The sequence below is a fragment of the Hypanus sabinus genome, chromosome 16 (assembly GCF_030144855.1).
Source record: "Hypanus sabinus isolate sHypSab1 chromosome 16, sHypSab1.hap1, whole genome shotgun sequence".
Classification (NCBI taxonomy): Eukaryota; Metazoa; Chordata; class Chondrichthyes; order Myliobatiformes; family Dasyatidae; genus Hypanus; species Hypanus sabinus.
Genome location: NC_082721.1, coordinates 27138572 through 27158807, shown reverse-complemented (window position 1 = coordinate 27158807; position 20236 = coordinate 27138572). Strand labels below are relative to the sequence as shown.

Here is a 20236-nt window from a genome sequence, read left to right as displayed (position 1 = left end):
ACACTACCTCACTACATTTTATTTCAATTTTTGCACTACTTATTTCATATAACTTTCGTGTGTATAAATATTGTACTGTAATTCACATTTTTTTCTATTATTATGTATTACATTTACTGCTGCCAAAAGGAAACAAATTTCATGACATATGCCAATTCGGGTTCTATGAAACTTTTCAGAATACTTTACTACTTTGGAAGTTCAAATTGTTGTTAAATAGAACAAGTCCTTCTTTAACAACAACCATGGTGTAAACTAGATGCAGTGAGGTTGACCTGAGGCCAGGATCAGAGTCTCTGTGCCAGCAATAAACTACACTCTTAATAATTTCTGTGTGTGGGAGTCCTTCACTGTCATATTGGCCCATATCCCTCAACTTCGTTTCTATCCAAGTACACGTCTAACTGCCTTTTAAGTATTATAATTTTATGTGCCTCCAATATCTTACAGATAGTCACCAACCATTCTGTGAATAACCTGCCCCTCAGATCATTAAATTTCTCCCTTTTCACCTTAAGCCTGTGCCCTCTCATTCAAGATTCCCCAGCCCTGGGAAAAATATACCTGCCCTAAGACAGCGCTTCAAAGTGTATATCCCAGCATGTTTGTGTGTGTGTGTGTGTGTACGAGTGAGAGAGAGAGAGATCATTGTCCTGACTATCTGAGGTCTTTCTGTGAGGAGGTCCAGCACAGTGGGGTATTTAGACCGAGGAGTAGGAGTCTGTTCACTAAAGTCCGTGGGACAACAGTGTTGAATGCCAAATTAAAATCTAGAAACAGCATTCTTACATACCTAAGTGCCCTTGTTCTCTAGGTGTGTGTGTGTGTGTGCGCGCGCGCGCGCGTGTACCTGCCCGTGTGTGTGTCCAGTGAGAATAACAAGAAGACTACAGGAGAAAAAAGCCCAAAGAGATTTAAGTTTGGATTGTATTCTGTTTAGGACTGGCTCTGCACTCACTGCTCTGTCCAAGGAAGTGAAGTCATTGAGGGCACCATGCCAATCCATGGAATGTTAAAACTACCCTCAGCTTTGAAGTAGGAAGGAACAGAAGTTCAATTCACACACTCGTAAAGCACAGAAGGAGGTCCTTAAAGCTCGCTGAGTCTGCTGCAGCTCTTTTGAAGATTCAGTTCACTACCCAGCTTTAGCCCTAAAATATCTTTTTCCTTCAAATGTTTATTCAATAAGTTTTTGAAACCTAAGATGGTGAACTGAAGCTGCCAACGGCTTTGTTAAACGATCAGGACTTTTTACACAGTCCTTTTGCAATTTCTGCTGCAGAGCTCAGAGATAAGGCAGATAGAAAGAGGATGTCGTCAGATCAGACCAGTTATGACAGGGGCTGGCCAGCAACCAGTGCTGAACGTGTCGAGCGTCCTGGCCTACAGAGGCAGGTGCTGACCACACACTTGATGTTAAACGCAGGTGCCAGCACCAGCGAGGAAGACGACTCTTATAGCTCAGTGGCCGTACCACCACCACTCCCGCTGCAGCCGCCGGTGGGGTCACCGGATGAGGAGCTGGCCATGACTGACATCAAGCCAAAGAGAAAGTTCATCCCCGACTCTTGGAAAAACTTCTGGAGGGGCCGCAAAGGGCGGGACAAGTTGCTGCTTGACCTCAGTTCCTCATGGGGAGTAGAAGAGTGCTCGCCGCCGGTGTCGCCCTTCCTAAGTCGCCGCCAGGACGCTTTGGCAAAGGGCGGCCTTTCGGAGGAGAAGCCCAGGGGTGCGGCTGAAGACGATGATTGCGAGACGTCCAGAAATGAACCAGAATCCATGCCGGCATTTTCAGAGAAGGAGCCCGAGACGGCCCAGAGCTACATGGAGCGGATGCACGTTTACCAGCTGAAACACGCCTACATGAAGTCATGGCCGGGGTTGCTGAGGGTACTGGGAGTGATGGAGCTACTGTTCGGAGCAATGGTCTTCGCTTGTATATGTGCATACGTACAGAAAGACAGCCAGTGGTACAACTTTATTGGTGGATCTTACCCATCCTACGGACTCGGGAACAATTATTACTATACTGGACCCAAAACGCCTTTCGTTCTGGTCATGGTTGCTCTGGTCTGGGTTGTGACAATAGGCCTCCTGGTCTTGGGACTGTCCCTGTATTATAGAACTATTCTTCTCGACTCGGGCTGGTGGCCGCTGACAGAGTTCACCATGAACACCTGCCACTTTTTTTTGAACATGGCAGCGGGCATTGTCTACGTCAACGGGTTAGGCCTGGGAGGCTTGTGCTACACCATGCTGGCCAACAATCCTCTCTACTACCAGCTGTGCCGAGTGGAGAGTGGACAGATTGCTGCCACGGCCTTCCTGTTTGTCAACATGCTCCTGTACCTGGTCAGCGCGGGTGTGTGTCTCAAGGTGTGGCGTCACGAGCTGAACAGAAAACAGCGGGAGGCTTTGGCAAGTAAGGTAGGCTGTGCCCCATCAGTGACCAAGACAAATATTCGCACAAACTCTTTCCTTCTGACCATTCAGGGAAGGTATTACCTCAGTCTAAAACCATGACTCATCTCTTCACCATGTATAAAAAAATTTCAACACAACTCTTATCAAAGACACAAAACATCCAATGTGACTTTGACTCAATAGTTAGTTCTTTTCACTCATTCTCCTTAATCTGAGTAGTATTTACCATGGTGACCATGACCTCACCTTCCATTGCTTCCCCACTCTTATTCAGTTCTTTTCATCTCGATTTAGTCACCATCAGTAGATCCACTGCAGTGGCTTCTCTTCCTGTTCCCATATCATTCACTTATGGATTGCTCCTTGGTCCCTCCTATCTCTGTCCCCCCAAATACCCCCATGTTCACTGACAGTCCACAGCTCTATTTGACACCCTCCCTTGTTTTGTAGGTTACATAGACATTCGGGAGCAGGAATTTCTTCCTATTAGGCATTGGTACATTCAAACCATTGTCCCTTTTCCCATCACCTTTTCACCAATCGATAGAAGTTGTTTGAAACTAAATCCATCTGCTCACGAACTTGGTCTTGTGCTTGAGCCTGGGATAAGTTTCTGATACCATCCCCAACCCCAAAGTGCTGCCTCTCTCCATCACTGCTTTGTCCCACATGCTGCAGTAACTCCCGTCGGACTCCTATCTTCCATCTACCCTAAGCTTAAACTCACCATGTCAAAACTTGTCCAAGTCCAGGCTCTCTGACTCAGACTGGTTCCTGTCCATCACTTGAAAATTTTCAACCTTGTTTTCAAATTGTATATCCTGTGTAGATCTGTAGAGATTGACTCCTGAGCACTATCCTTATGTGGTTCAAGAGGATCTGAAGGGTCCCCTGAACCCTGAGTATAGGGTGGGGGTGGGCAGAACGCTGATTGGGTGGGGGCAGAACGTGATGAGGTGTGAGCAGAGCTCCATCTCCCCACTCAGATGAAAAGATCAGATTTATTGGCCATGCCCGAGTTTTTCGCTGACGTGTCGTTCTGTTGCTTTCTGTAGCGTGGAACGGTCCGGGTGATCACACAGAGGCACCCGTTCTTATTCAAGCGCATGTCATTCCGGACAAAAGCATCACGACCTCCAGGTGAAGAGAACATCCCATCAAGGTCCAATGGTGTACACACCCTGAAAAAGTCTATTCCAGCTGGATTTATTCCGAAGCCCCTCATTGTTCCTGATTATGTAACGTAAGGAAGATAGTCTTGTTGGTAAACACAAAAACGATTATTTATGTAAAAGAGTTAATGTTTCTGGCCAACACATGGGAGACACAGTGGCATGAGTACAATCCCGTAGCCTCCATGATGCAGGTTCGATCCCGACCTCCTCTGCTCTGTATGGAGGTTGTACGGTCCTCTTTAACTAACTGGAATTTCTCTGAGTGCTCTGATTTCCTCCTGTGGTCCAGGAAAGATGCAGGTTGTAAGTTGCCCCTAGTGTAGATACAGTCTGGGTGGAGTTAATGGAGAGAATACTTACCAAAGAATGGGAAATGAACATCATTTTTAACATAATAGAACATGGAAGAACTGACACAAGAACAGACCCATTTGGTTTATAGTGTCTACACCGACCATTGTGCTAGTCTAGATTAATCCCATCTGCCCGTACAAGGTCCATGTTCCTCTGATCCCTTCCTGTTCGTGCCACTGTTTAAATGCTGCTATGTATCTGCTTTCACCATTAAAAGTGATTAGTGTGTGACAGCATAGACTCAATGGGCTGATTGTTCTCCTTTTTCCAATTTTTAGGGATTCTTGGAAATATAGTCCCACTTGGTAGTCATTTCTGTGAAGCAAGTTGTAATACTGTTAGAGGCTTAGGGGAGATTGCAGTAGAGTTTCACCAGGATGTTGCCTGATGTGGAAAGTATTAACTCTTAAGGAGAGATTGAATAAATTTTGATTGTTTTCTCTGGCGTATCCAAAGTTGAGGAGTATACAATTATCAGAGGCGTTGTTAGGGTAGGTGGTCAAATCTTTTTCCCAAAAATGGAAATGTCACATGCTCAAAGACGTAGCTTTAAGTTGAAAAGGGAAATGTTTAAGGAGATTTAAAGAGGCAAGTTTATTTACACAGTGGTAGAAGCCCGGTTTGCACTGCCTTGGGAAGTGGTAGAAGCAGGTATGTGGCAACGTTTAAGAAGATTTAGACAGTGGCACAAACAGGAAGGGTTCAGAGGGACATGGACCTTGTACGGGCAGATGGGATTAACCTAGACTGGCACAGTGTCGGTGTAGACACCATAAGCCAAAAGGATTTGTTCCTGTGTCAGTTCTTCCATGTTCTATATTTATGTTCTGTTACGTTAACATGATGTATGGATATGTGTTGAGTTGACATGACTCGTGTCTCTTCTAATCGGTCAGTGCATGGAACTCAATTGAACCTCTGGTATTCAAGATTATTTATTGTCATTCCTCAGTAGACGAGTATAAAGGGGAGCAAAGTGATTGTTACTCCGGATCCAAAGCAGCATAAAAACACACAATAAGCATAAAGAACACAATTAAAAAATCACGATAAGTATAAATATAGAAGCAATGCTATAAACACAATGTACAAGTATCTATTATATACACAGACTGATTGTACATAAAATCACACTAGCTGATGAGTAAGTGGTGGTGTTAATGTTTCTGGCCAACACATGGGAGACACAGTGGCATGAGTACAATCCCGTAGCCTCCATGATGCAGGTTCGATCCCGACCTCCTCTGCTCTGTATGGAGGTTGTACAGTCCTCTTTAACTAACTGGAATTTCTCCGAGTGCTCTGATTTCCTCCTGTAGTCCAGGAAAGATGCAGGTTGTAAGTTGCCCCTAGTGTAGATACAGTCTGGGCAGAGTTAATGGGGAGAATATGTTACAGAGAAAATTAGTGGGAAAATGAACATCTTTTTTAACATAATAGAACATGGAAGAACTGACACAGGAACAAATCCTTTTGGTTTATGGTGTCTACACCGACACTGTGCCAATCTAGATTAATCCCATCTGCCCGTACAAGGTCCATGTCCCTCTGATCCCTTCCTGTTCGTGCCACTGTTTAAATGCAGCTACGTATCGGCTTTCACCACTAAAAGTGATTGGTGTGTGACAGCATAGACTCGATGGGCATGTGCCTGTGAAGGGCCAGAGAGGTTTCGCACAAAGTTCAGATTTGTCTCCATGCTAATTACAACTCATTGCAAACTTGACTTCACTTTCACAGGAAGTACCCGAAGATTGAGGCTGCAGAGGAGAGAGAGCGCTACAAGGGAGTGTTCAACGACCAGTATGCAGAGTACAGAGAGCTGCACAGTGAGATCCACGCTGCCAACAGGAAGTTTGCAGAGCTGAAGACCCTGATAGAGAAACTGCCCCGTTACACGGAGACATCAGAGGTCAGTGGAAATTAGACATGCTGTACTGCCTCCAGAATAGGTTCACAACCCACTAGGACTGCCTGGGGTTTTTGAGAATCAAACATTAATCGTTGGGACACTGCTGTGAGCCCACAGAACTTAGAGTTGTAGAAGTTATAGGCCATTCAGCCCTTTAAGACTATTCTATCATCGAGCAGGACCATCCACATTGGCACCTTGTTCCCACCTTCTCCCTGGATCCCTTGATCTGCTTAACATCAAGAAATATTGCTGCCTCCTTGGAAATCTTTAATGGCTTGACCTCCTTTGTTGTCTGAGTGGAGCATTCCACAGGTTCACCAACCCCTGAGTGAAGTAATTTCTCCTGATCTAGGTCCGTTATCCTGACATTTGTTAGTCCTGGTTCTAGACACCTCAGCCTTTGGAAATATTGTCCCTCTTTCCAATCGGTCTAGTCCTGTTACAAAGACTAGAGGTTCCGACATTCCAAGGTTCATTTATTATAAAAGTATACAACTCTGAGAGTCTTTTTCTCCACATAGCCACCAAACTGAGAGAGAAAGAATAACGGCAACAAGCCACCCTCCCCCCCCCCCCGCACGAAACGCAACAAGAACATCAACCCCCAAGTCCCCCTCCCCCACACAAAATAAAATGAGAAAGAACCAGCGTAAACGCAGAAAATGAAATCCCCTCTCATCTCTAAACTCCAAAGAATACGGGCCTGTCAGCTTGGCCATTCCAGGGAGTGGTGTGGCAAGCCTTCAGCGCACTCTCTCCGTGGTAAGAACACCTTTCATCAGGTAAGTGCCAAGGCTCTGTCCAGCAGAGTGCCTCCTTCCTCCTGTACTTGGTCCTCTTGCTCCGAAGGCCAACTGCTTACTGCACTTGCTTTCAGCGATGATGTGCAAGAGCACCCAGGTCACACTAATCTTCCCTCTTCCACACCCATCGCAGATAACAAATTGCCTTTCTCCTTTCAAAACCAAAATTGATCACCTCTCATTGATCCATATTACACAGCATCCGACTCGCACTTGCCCACTCACCCAACTTGTCTAATTCACGTTGCAGATCTCTTGCGTCCTCTTCACAACTCACTTTGCACCCCTTTCCCCAAATCTGGCTCATCTACAAACTTGGAAATATTATATTTGGTTCCGCCAGTCAAATCATTAATCTGTATTGAATAGTTGGGGCCCCAGCACCGATCGCTGGGCGCACTAGACTATGCTCCCCCTGGAAGAAAGCTTGTTTGTTCCTACCCTCTGTTTATCTGTCAACCCATTCTCAATCTAAGACACGGCACAGATGGGATAAAATGAGCTTTATTTGCCTATGCACATGTAAGCACACAGTGATACATGTTGGGTTGTGTTGAGAATATGCTGGGGGCAACCTGCAAATATCGTCAAGCTTCTGGTGCCAATGTAGCATGCCCACAACCTACTAACACTAACTCTTAATTCTTTGGAATGTGGGAGGAAACTGGAGCACCCGGTGGAAACCACATTGTCACGGGGATAAAGTACAGACAATGGCGGGAATTGAACCCCAAACTTGCAGTTGTAAAGTGTTGCACTAACCGCAATGCTGTCATAAGAAACATCGTTTTTTTTATTAAACACGCCTGTTCCATTTTCATAGAAACTACTGGGGCTGGGAGGCCATCTGATGAAATCTCCAGGGATACATTTTGACCAGGGTTGGTAAATCAGAGCCTGCTGCAACTACAGGACATCTAATCTGGTTCTCTTGTGTATGAGGCCCCTCCTCAGCAGCCTGGGAACACAGCAAGAGTTGGCGTGCCTCCCCGATAACCTGTCTCGGCAGCTGAAGTGTCCGCCTCCCTTCCTGTCAGCCTCTGGGGAGGAACGTCAAGTTGAGCGAGGAGGGAGAGAAAGGCGAGGTGGGAGGTGCGGAGAGAGGGAGGAGGGATGGAGCATGGAGGGCGAGAAGAGGGGGGTGAGGAGGGGAAGAGGAAGGGAATGGGGAAGAGGGATTGAGAGAAAGATGGATGGGGAGAGGAGAATAATGGTAAAGTGGGTGTGGGGTGAGCAGAGGAGGGGAATAGGAGGAGGATTGAGGAGGGATGTGGATTGTTGTAAAAACTGTCCTGGTTCACCAAAGGAACAGGTCTTATCACCCTCCCCCATCCCAGTCCATGTGTGACTCCAGAACCACTCAAAGGGTTAACTGCCTCCTCGGTTCAGGACAGGAGCAGGATATGCTGTGGGTAAACATTCTCCAGCACCAACTGTTGACAGCAAATATTTAACAGCACTTGGCTTTTGTTTTCTTGAGCCTGAGTTGCTGATAAGTAGCTGACAGTCTGAGGAATGTTCCTCACATTATAAAATCTCCACAATTCATTGCAAGTTTAGGAAAACACAAAACCACTGCAGGGCCAGCTGCACTGGGTAGACAACCTGATGTCTAAGATACAGTTGCCATCAGTGGCAGCAGCTCTTTGCTTAAAGGTCCTGGGGACATTACCATCCACCATCAGCTCTGTTCCTGCCCACCACAACATCCACGCCTCTTTCAGAAAGGCCAACTTGATTGATCAGAGAACCACAGGATCTCAGAAATTTACAGCACAGAAGGAAACCATTTGGCCCTTTGTGTCCATGATAGCCAAGAAGAGCTGTCCAATCCAGCCCAACCCCAGCTATTAGTCCATTACCTTGCAGAGCTTCAAGTGCTCATCTAATTAGATATACATGTGCTGAGAATTCTGCCCCTCCCTCTCTCTAGATTCTCCACCAATTCTTGGCTCTGGCTGAAAAATTTTTCTTCAACTCCTTTCTAATGCTTCTACTAATGACTTTATGGGTAGCAGTGGAGCATTGAACCCATACCTGGTCATCACTGGCAGTTACGGGAGACGCCGTTGGACCCATACCTGGTCATCGCTGGCAGTTACGGGAGACGCCATTGGACCCATACCTGGTCATCACCGGCAGTTACGGGAGACGCCGTTGGACCCATACCTGGTCATCACTGGCAGTTACAGGAGACGCCATTGGACCCATACCTGGTCATCGCTGGCAGTTACGGGAGATGCCATTGGACCCATACCTGGTCATCGCTGGCAGTTACGGGAGACGCCGTTGGACCCATACCTGGTCATCACTGACAGTTACGGGAGACGCCATTGGACCCATACCTGGTCATCGCTGGCAGTTACGGGAGACGCCATTGGACCCATACCTGGTCATCGCTGGCAGTTACGGGAGACGCCGTTGGACCCATACCTGGTCATCGCTGGCAGTTACGGGAGACGCCGTTGGACCCATACCTGGTCATCGCTGGCAGTTACGGGAGACGCCATTGGACCCATACCTGGTCATCACTGGCAGTTACGGGAGACGCCGTTGGACCCATACCTGGTCATCACTGGCAGTTACGGGAGACGCCGTTGGACCCATACCTGGTCATCGCTGGCAGTTACGGGAGACGCCATTGGACCCATACCTGGTCATCGCTGGCAGTTACGGGAGACGCCATTGGACCCATACCTGGTCATCACTGGCAGTTACGGGAGACGCCGTTGGACCCATACCTGGTCATCGCTGGCAGTTACGGGAGACGCCATTGGACCCATACCTGGTCATCGCTGGCAGTTACGGGAGACGCCATTGGACCCATACCTGGTCATCGCTGGCAGTTACGGGAGACGCCATTGGACCCATACCTGGTCATCACTGGCAGTTACGGGAGACGCCGTTGGACCCATACCTGGTCATCACTGGCAGTTACGGGAGACGCCATTGGACCCATTCCTGGTCATCACTGGCAGTTACGGGAGACGCCGTTGGACCCATACCTGGTCATCACTGGCAGTTACGGGAGACGCCATTGGACCCATACCTGGTCATCACTGGCAGTTACGGGAGACGCCGTTGGACCCATACCTGGTCATCGCTGGCAGTTACAGGAGATGCCTGCACGGAACACGCTGTGGAGAGTAGGAAGGATGCTGCAGTGAATGCAGAAGCCCAAGATGCAGATCCAGGTGGAGCCACCACAGGTGCAGATCCTGGTAGTATTAGCAAATGTTCAACAAAGAACCTTGAAGATCGAAGTGGAGAAGGGTTCTACGTGAACAACAGTTGAACGTAGGTCTGTCAGCTGTAACAAAATGGCCTCTGATTGTGAACCTCTCCAGTAAAGTATACACTCTGTGCAGCCTTCTAGTAATTGTGGATTTTAAATTGCATCTACGCTTCATCTGTTCTAAAGACCCACCCAGTCCTTCCACATAGTCCTGCAGCACTTGCCAAACACAAGGCCTCCACCACACTGAAGGAGAGCAGCAGGTCAGGCAGAATAACTGAGTGTGCCATACCCTGAGACAAGCCTCCAGAGCTTCAGGAAACTGGCTCGCCGCCACCTCCTCACGTGAACGGGACTCCGAATCAGATTTATTTATTTATCGCAGGCACACTGAAACACACAGAGAAATGTGGCATTTGATTTAACAACCAGCTCAAGTGTCACCACACATTCCAGTGCCAACGCTGCATGCCCACGGTGTTCAGCAAAACATCAACAGCAAAGCAAGCCCCTTTCCACACACACACCGTGGTCAGAGGTGGAGACCTGTGCAAGGAAGATATTAAAGTGCCACAGAGGGTGTGCCATCCCCAGTAGCACTATCTTCACCATGATGGGGTAAATCCCGGTGGCAAGGGTGACCCCAGGACAACCGGTCCACATCTTGGCCGCAGGAGGCTGCCGGGTCCTTGGTCCGTTAAGGCCCGTCTATTGCGTGCCACCAGCACATTGCTTTTCTGTCCGAGTGTGCTCCCTTATCCTTGTCTCAGCAGACTTCCCACAAGGAAGTGGGGCTATTTACCCATTGCTGAGGCAGTGGTTGACAGGCACACCACGTCTCTAGGGCCCACTGCTGCTCCGAGATCCCCTGTAGTTTAGCCTGGGACCGTAAGATACTCAGTTTCTGCATGTGGCCCCGGGGAGGCACTGCAGGAGTCTTGGTGGTGGAGAGGCTCTGTACTGGCAAGAGGACTCTCTCTTTCTCTCTCTCTCTCTCTCTCTCTCTCTCTCTCTCTCTCTCTCTCTCTCTCTCTCTCCCTCTCTCTCTCTCTCTCCCCCCCCTCTCTCTCTCCCCTCTTTCTCTTCCCCCTCCCTCTCTCTCTCTCTCCCCCCTCTCCCTCTCTCTCTTTCCCCCCTCTCCCTCCCTCTCCCTCTCTCCCCTCCAACCCCAGGTCAAAACTTGCCTCTAGCATCCATTGGACTTGCCAACTCTCAGACATTGGCCTCTGACTTGACTCACAGACTGACTGCTTCGACCATCAGGCCTTGACCTCCAGACTTTTGATCTTCAGTATCAACCACAGGATTCACTGATGACGGGACTCCGAACTCCAGTCCCTGAATTCCAGGCTTCTGTGGGAGGAAAGATGAACCTTGGTCTTGGTAGCAATGCTTACATTCCCATTAATGTTTTTTAAAATCCTGGAAATATTATTATATTGTAATTTGCCCTTTACTGTGCCTATTGTCTTGTTTATTAACTATTGTACTGTCTTGCACTGTTCTGTGCACTTTAGGTAGTCCAGTGTAGGTCTGAAGTCTAATGTAGTTTTGTGTTGTTTCATGTAGTCTAGTGTAGTTTTGTGTTGTTTCGTGTAGCACCATGGTCCTGGAGAAACGTTGTCTCATTTTTACTGTGTACTGCACCGGCATTTATGGTTGAAATGACAATAAAAGTGACTTGACTTGACTTGTATAGTTTGTGTTCTTATTCCAGGAACTCTGAGTACCCTGAGCCTTTCCACAATCAATAACCCATTGTAGCCATTCCAGTAATTCCCTGGCAGAGATCAGCTGATACAGCACAAACCAGGGATCAAAGCTGGGACTTTTCATTTACCCATTGTGTCTTTATGGAAACTAAGCCCCAGTCATTAGGGCTCCTGCTTTGGACCATGAAGAGAAGGTTTTGCATGCATCTATGAGAGAGAGAGGTGGGGTAAAATGGAAATAAATACTCTTTTCAAGCAAAACCAACAGGGTTGAGGGAACTTGGGATGTGGAGGTAAACACGATGGTGAAACCCTTGTGAGATAACTGAACACCTGACTCACAACACTCATCTCACTCTGACTTCCACCCTGTCCTCTTTTCTTCCCAGGAACACAAGCGGATCATGAAGATCATAGAAGATTATAAGGAGAAAAAAAACGTAAGTGATCCTCATTGCAATGGGAACACTGAATGTTTGGGAAAGAAAAATAAATTGGAACGGGAAGAGGCTACCCAGCCCCTCGATCCAATTCCAACATTAAAATAGACCGTGGCTAGCTAATCTGTACTAATTCTAGAAAATTCTCAAAAAAAATCAAGTGACAAAATAGAAAAGGATGAACAGAAAGATGAATGTTTGTGTGGTTATCTGCAATGATGGAAAATGTCAATAATTGATGGATCGGGTACAGGAGGTTGGAAATAAAATGTTGCTGATGCAACTCCTCATTCTCCCTACTCGACGAGTTCTTCACAAGGCTGATCAACTGGCTTAAAATTTGCCTCAAACTAGATCGGAAAAGGTTAGTTTCTTTGATGCTTAATGAGGAATAAATATTGTCCAGAATGTCCTGGAGACCCCCACAACCCCAGCTCTTCCTTGAAACAGTGCCTGGAGGTGTTCTGTATCCAGCACAGGACAGTACTTCATCAGAAAGGTAGCATCTCCAACTGTGCAACACCACTCAGTAGTGCGCTGAGTGAGATTAGTTTCATTTCACTCATTCCCGGACTGGAATTTAAGAGTACGGGAGTTGGGATGCAATGTTGACATTATATAAGATATTGGTGAGGCTTATTTTGGAGTAATTTTATGCAATTTGTGTCACTTACCTACAGGAAAAATAGCAATAAATTGAAAGAGTGCAGAGAAAGTTTACAACGATGTTGTCTGGGCATGAGGACCTGAGTTATAGAGAAAGGTTAAATAGATTAGGACTTTATTCCCTGGAGTGTAGGAGAATGAGTGGAGATTTGATAGAGGTATACAAAACTAGAAGGATATGGCTGATGCAAGCAGGCTTAGTCCACTGAGGTTAGGTGGAACTAGAACTAGGGGTCATAGCTTAAGGGTGAAAGGAGAAATGTTGAAGGGGAATTTTCGTGGGAACTTCTTTACTCAGAGGGTGGTGAGAGTGTGGAACGAGCTGCATCAATGGATGCAGGTTCAATTTCAACATTTAAGAGACGTTTGGATAGGAGGGGCATGGAGGGCTGTGGGTTGATGGGACTAGGCAGAATAATGGGTTAGCATGTAGATGGGCTGAAGGGCCTGTATCTGTGCTGTAGTGCTCAATGATTCTATACCTGTGAAGATTACTGACCGACTAACCATTTATTACCCAGTGCCCAGAAGACAGTGAGCCACTTTCTAGATTAGTTACAGTCAGTGCCATCGCAGCTTGTTTGCAATTGAATGAGCTTTTTTAGTGGGCAGCTAGGGAGTCAGCTCATGGTTCTAGAGTCACATGTAGAACAGGACAAGTATGGTTTCTGGCGTGGGACTTGAATCCCCCTGAAATACTATGGCCTGATGACTCCTTTCTTGAGATGGTAAAGCAATGGTCCTTGAGAAGTGTTTCCATGCTAACGGGAGAATAGTTCTGTCACCTGACTGCAGCTCTTTCAAATCTACAGGACCCAGCGTTTGTGGAGAAGAAACAACGATGCACCTACCTGAAAAACAAGCTCTCGTATATCAAGCAGCGGATCCAAGACTATGATCTAAAATGTGATTCCTCTGGGAGTTGCTGAAAAACTGTTCATTATTATTTCATATGCTGTTTGAAAATATTCGCATTTTCTTACCAGAACCCACTTGGTCTGTTGATTGTTTGCCAGCACTCAGAGTAATGCCATCATCCCACCCCCCCCCCCAGTAACTTATTCTGCCTCACACGCCCTGCTTCTCCTAGCACTCAGCATCTACACTCCAACTGCCAGATATCAGAGCGCTGGTGGAAAACTCGCGCAGTCACAGGAGAACACACACTTCAAGCGGGGCATTCGCTGTCGGTATTTATTGATGTTGGTTGAGAACTAAATGGCAATCTAATCAGAAACGAGAAGATCTGCAGAAGCTGGAAATCAGAGTAACATGCGCAAAATGCTGGGGGAGCTCGGCATCTATAGAAAAGAGTCGACAGTCGACATTACAGTCCCGATGAAGGGTCTCGGCCCGAAACATCAACTTTTTACTCTTTTCCACAGATGCTGCCTGGCCTGCTGAGTTCCTCCAGCATTTTGTGTGTGTTACAATGATGTAAGTCCAGTGTGATCCCCTACTCTTCTGTCTAACGGAATGCTACATTACAATAAAAAATCTGTAGCAATCCATTCATTGGAAGAGAAGGAGATCGCAACAGACCTACACCATTATTTAGTTCTCAATCAACGTTATTAAATACAGATTACCCAGTTATTACAACATCACTGTCTGTGGGAGTGTTCTATGTGTTAATTGACTGCTCTGTTTCCCACATTACAACAGAACTTCAACAGTATTTCATTAGGTGTGAAGTATCTCAAAGTGTCCTTGCTTTTTGTGAAAGGTGCCATAGAAGTATAAGCACAAGAGATTCTGCAGGTGCTGGAAATCCTGAGCAACACACACACACACACACACACACACACACACATAAAATGCCAGAGGAACTCAACAAGTCATCTTGGCTTCTACAAAAGGGAATAAATAAGCAGACAATTATTTGGGCCGAGACCGTTCATCATGAAAATATGAGACTCTTTTTTGGTTTTGTTTGTTTGCATAGTGTGTCTGCAAAATAAAAGTACTTTTGCAACCAAACAGTGTAGAGGGAGCTTTACTCTGTGACCTGGATAATTTTTTGTGACGTGCTTTGTCTTGGGCTGTTTTGTGAGCCAGGTCTGAATTCTGCACGCTGCGGCAGAGTGTCTTCAGCCAAAGGGTGGTGAGTCTGGAATTCGTTGCCACAGACGGCCGTGGAGGCCAGGTCATCGGGTATATTTAAAGCGGATGTTGATAGGTTCTTGATTAATAAAGGCATCAAGATTTACAGGGAGAAGGCAGGAGAATGGGGTTGAGAGGGTTAATAAATCAGACCTGATCCAATGTTGGAACTGACTCAAAGGGCCGAATGGCCTAATTCTTTATATGGTCTTGTTAAAAGTTAGCAAGTCCTTGAAAGTACTCCTTGGGAGGAGAGGATATCAGGGGTGCCCCATGCATACCCATCTCTGTAGAAGCGTTACTGTGCCCTTTCTGAAGGTTAGTGGGTCAGCTCTGTGTGGGCTGGAGCTTACCCTGATGACATGACCCATTTGACCAACAGAAGGTGTGCAAGTGCAAGCAGTCATTTTGGCTGCGTCTTCCACATTGGGACGATCAATCCATACTCCTAGTAGGATAGTGGATCCTTGCCAAAGAAGATGAGACCGTCCACGTGGAGCATCATGGACCTTTCCTGTCTGGGAAACCTGAAGATGCTTGGTTGTTAAACTGGCAGGAGCTGGAGGCAAAAGTCAATATTGGGCTGGATAGCAGTGCTGTCCTTCACCGACACCAGCTGTGCTTTTGCTGACCAAATGCAGAAGGAGCTGTGGATTTCTGCCCAGCACGAGGAGACACTAGGTCTCTGCAGGTTTGCAGGTGAGGAGGGTGGTCAGTTCCTGATTTAACTCTCCTGCGACAGACCTCCTGCTGGAGCGGAGCTTACCTAGGAGACTAATGGAAAATACAAGGGATTTCACAGATGCTAGACATCTAGGGCCACACACACAAAATGCAGGAGGAACTCAGCAGGTCAGGCAGCATCTATGGAGCAGATTAAGCATTCAACCTGTTGGGCCAAAACCCTTCATCAGGACTGGAAAGAAAGGGGGACAGAGGCAGAATAAAAAGGTGGCGGAGTTGAAAGAGTCCAAGCTGGCAGGTGATAGGTGAAGCCATGAATGGGGGGTGGTAGGTGGGGGGGGAAGGTAAATGAAGTAAGAAGCTTGGCGGTGATAGGTGGAAAAGGCAAAGGGCTGGAGAAGAAGGTATCTGATAGGAGAGGAGAATGGACCATGGGAGAAAGGGAAGAAGGAGGAGCACCAGGAGGAGGTCATAGGCAGGTAAGGAGAAGAGAGGAGGTAAGAGGGAATCCAGAATAAGGATAATTGGGAAATCGTTCCACCTGCATCACCTCCCCAGCGTCAATAATCCACTTGCAGTATACAGATGATGGCATAGATTTGAAGGAAGAGCTATAGGCCATCATCAGCTTTTGCCATAGCATTTGAGAGAATGGGCCTTAATCCAAACACAGGCAGAACAGAAGTTCTCCACCAACCTGCCCTAGTTACACAATTTTACCCCCTATTAACACAGGTCCCTGGGAGGTATGGACTATTTTCCATATATCCAGAGCCACTTCTGTGGGAAGGACAGGGCTGATGATGAAGTTAACCCTTTCCTTTACCGTGACAGCACCGCCGTGTCTGAAGAGGAACTCAGCACGGTTGCTGGTGGTTGGCATGGATCGGTGATCCCTACCCTTCCATAAGCTTCAGACAGGCATTTTACAGCACTGCAGAGATACAATCAACCAACCCTCCAAACCACGGCAAAGTTCAAAGCAAATTCATTATCAAAATATGCATATGTCACCATATACTATGAGATTCATTTTCTTGCAGGCATTCTCAGTAGAAAAAAGAATTACAATGGAATCAGTGAAAAACTACACACAAAGACTGGCAAACAACCAGTGTTCAAAAGAAGACAAACTATGCAAATACAAACAAAATCAAATGATAATAATGATAAATAAGTTATAGTGAGAACACGAGTTGTAGAGTCCTTGGAAGCGTGGGGCTGGTGGCATCACAGCCTGATATGGAAACATCAGTGCCCAAAGGTAGAAAAGCCTGCAAAAATTTGTAGATACAGACCAGTCCATCACAGGAAAAACCTTCCCCACCATTGAGCATGTCTTCAAGGAGCACTACCGCAAGAAAGCAGCATCTCTCATCAAGGACTTCCATCACCACCCAGGCCATGCTCTCCTCTCACTGCTGCCATTGGGAAGGAGATACAGGAGCCTTAGATCCCTCAGGTTCAGGAACGGTTATTACCTTTCAACCATCAGGCTCATGAATCAGCATGGATAACCTCACTCAGCTCAACACTGAACTGATGCCACAACCTATTTATCACCTTGTTCATGGCCCCGATATCAGACTCCCAAAACGCAGTCAAGACCGTGAGCTCTATGACAAACGTTGACTTCAAGAGACAATTTGTAATTGGACAGGAGATTAGACCACACTTGGAGTACTGTGTTCAGTTCTGGTCGCTCATTGTAGGAAGGCTGTGGAAGTTTTCAAGAGGGTGCAGAGCAGATTTAGCAGGATGCTGCCTGGATTAGAGAATGTATCTTATGAGGACAGGTTGAGTGAGCTAGAGATTTTCTCTTTGGAGCAAAGGAGGATTAGAGGGGACTTGATAGAGATGTATAAGATGATAAGAGTCATCAATGGAATGGACAGCCAGCAACATTTTCCCAGGGTGAAGGTTTCCAGAATGAGAGAGCATAAATTGAAGGTGATTGGAGGGAAGTATGTGTGTGAGTGGGGGGGGGGGGGGGAATGTCAGAGAGAGTTTTTTCGAGTCCCTGGAACACACTGCCGGGGGTGGTGGCAAAGATTAATATATTAGACACTTAAAAGACTCTTAGATAGGAACATGGATGAAAGAAGAATGGAAGACTATGCAGAAGGGTAGCATTTGATTGATCTTGGAACAGGTTTAAATGTTGGCACACATCATGAGCTGAGAGGCTTGTACTGAGCTGTACTGCTCTATGTTCTGTGTAAGCATGCCAACAGTATCCACATCACTAGATTAAAACAAAACAGTTTTCACCACTGCCACTAACATTTCCCTCCATCGAACACTATCCAGGTGAGGCTGATGAGGCTGCCCTGGAGAAGTTCAGTCATATTCTGTGTCCCTGCAAAGATCTGGGGAGCAGAAGGGAATCCTTCCTCACTCTATTTGCTTCTCACTTCCGACCGGGAGCATTTTGATAGTGAGGATGTAGGTGTGAGCCATCTGAATTCCCGTTGTTTCTTTTTGATTCCACAGCCCATACAAACTGCTTTTTCTCTCAGTGAAAGCCCCAGTAAAACGAGCAAACTTCCAGAGATCAGAACAACAAAGAGGTGGTTGCAGGTGACAGATGAGATGCTACAGGATTGCTTTGAGTCAGTGGACTGGACCATATGCAAGGACTCACCTGTAGATCTGAATGCAGACACCACGGTTGTCACGGACTTTATTACAACAATTGTAGATAGGTGTTTCCCTACAAAATCGTTCATTCTTCCCCAACGAGAAGCCCTGGGTGAACAATCTACCGAGGGCCAGATCAGAGGCATTCAAGGCTGGTGACTAAGAATGGTACAAAAGATCCAGGTACGATCTCCGGAAAGCCATCTCACAAGCAACATGGTGATTCCGGATTCAACTCAAATCAACAAAGGATGCTCGACAGTTGTGGCAGAGCTTGAACGCCTTCAACCTTTATAAAGTTAAATCAAATGTCAGGGCTTCGCTTCCCACTGAGCTCAATGCTTTATATACTCACTTTGACTGGCAACCATGGAGGAACCATCATCAACTCCCACAGCCAAGTACTAAAAACCTGTGCTGATCAGCTGACTGGAGTATTCACTGAGATCCTTAACTCCTGATTTGGTACCCACCTGCTTTGAGTAAGCTTCACTTGTACCGGTGCCCAAGAAGAACATGGTGATCTGCCTCAATGACTTTCATCCAGTAGTACTTACATCCACAGTGATGAAACGCTTTGGGAGGTTGGTGATGAAACATATCAACTCCTGCCTGAGAAGTGACATGGATCCACTCCATGTTGTCTACCAGAGCAACAGGTCCCCAGCAGATGCCATCTCATTGGCTCTTCATTCAACCATGGAACATTTGGACAGTAAAAATGCATCCCTTTATCAACTACAGTTCAGCATTCAACACCATCATCTCCTCAAAACTAATCAATAAGCTTTAAGATGTTGGCCTCAATATCTCCTTGGGCAATTAGATCTAGGTTTGCTCACTTGTAGACTCCAGTCAGCTTGGACTGGAAACAACATCTCCTCCACAATCTCCAATAGCACAGGTGCACCACAAGGCTGTGCGCTTAGCCCCCTGCTCTACTCACTTTACACAGCTCCAATGCCATATTCAAATTTGCTGATGACATCACTGTGAATAAAAGGTGGTGATGAATTAGCATATAAAAGGGAGAATGTAAATATGGCCAAGTGCTGCCACAACAACCTCTCACTCAATGTCCGGACCAAGGGACTGATTATTGACTTCAGGAGAAGGAAACCAGAGGTCCATGAGTCAGTCCTCTTTGGAGGATCAGAGGTAGAGAGGATTAACAACTTTAAATTCCTCACTGCTATTATTTCAGAGGACTTGTCCTTGCACGTAAGCGTAACTATGAAGAAAGCATAGGAGCGCTTCTACTTCCTTAGGAGTCTGCGAAGATTCAGATGACATCTAAAACTTTGACAAACTTCTATAGATATGTGGTGGAGAGTATATTGGCTGGTTCTATTGCAGCCTGGCATGGAGATGCCAATGCCCTAGAATGAGAAACCCTACAAAACGTAATGGATAGCAGCCCAGTCCATCACCGGGTAAAGCCTTCCCCACCGCTGAGCACATCTACATGGAACGTTGTCGCAGGACATCAGCATCTATCATCAGGGAGCCCCCTCCACCCAGGTCATGCTCTCTCCTCGCTGCTACCAGCAGGAAGAAGGCACAGGAGCCTCGGAACTCACACACCAGATTTAGGAACAGTTATTACCCCTCAACCATCAGGCTCTTGAACCAAAGGGGATAACCACTCAATTTCATTTGCCCCATCATTGAAATGTTCCCTCAACCAATGGACTCACTTTCAAAGACTCTTCATTTCATGTTCTCAAAATTTATTGGTAAATTATTTATTATTATTTCTTTTCTTTTTGTATTTGCAGAGTTTGCTGTCTTCTGCACACTGGTTACAGATGTTTCACCATATACAGCCTTGAGATTTCTTTTCTTACAGGCATTTATAAGAAAATAAAGAACTACAATAGAATTTTTTTTAAAGTATGCATAAACAAAGACTGACAACCATTGTGGAAAGAAGACAAAAATGTGAAAATAAAAAGAAATAAAAATAATACTGAAACTATGAGTTGTAGAGTCTTTAAAAGTGAATCGGTAGATTGTAGAATCAGTTCAGAGTTGAGGTCAGTGAAATTATCCACGCTGGGTTAGAAGCCTGATGGTTGTAAGGCA

General features: G+C 46.3%; 1 protein-coding gene across 1 annotated transcript in view; it reads left to right on the top strand.

The window, feature by feature from the left end:
• The window catches only part of LOC132406583 (uncharacterized), a 76272-nt gene that overhangs the window by 6414 nt on the left and 49622 nt on the right, over nt 1-20236 (top strand). Inside the window, exons 3-7 of the mRNA XM_059992402.1 lie at nt 941-2427; nt 3480-3667; nt 5694-5865; nt 12008-12058; nt 13537-13645. Of these exons, the coding sequence (XP_059848385.1) occupies nt 1312-2427; nt 3480-3667; nt 5694-5865; nt 12008-12058; nt 13537-13645 (1636 nt within the window). The 5' untranslated portion in view covers nt 941-1311. The remainder of the gene's footprint in view (nt 1-940; nt 2428-3479; nt 3668-5693; nt 5866-12007; nt 12059-13536; nt 13646-20236) is intronic.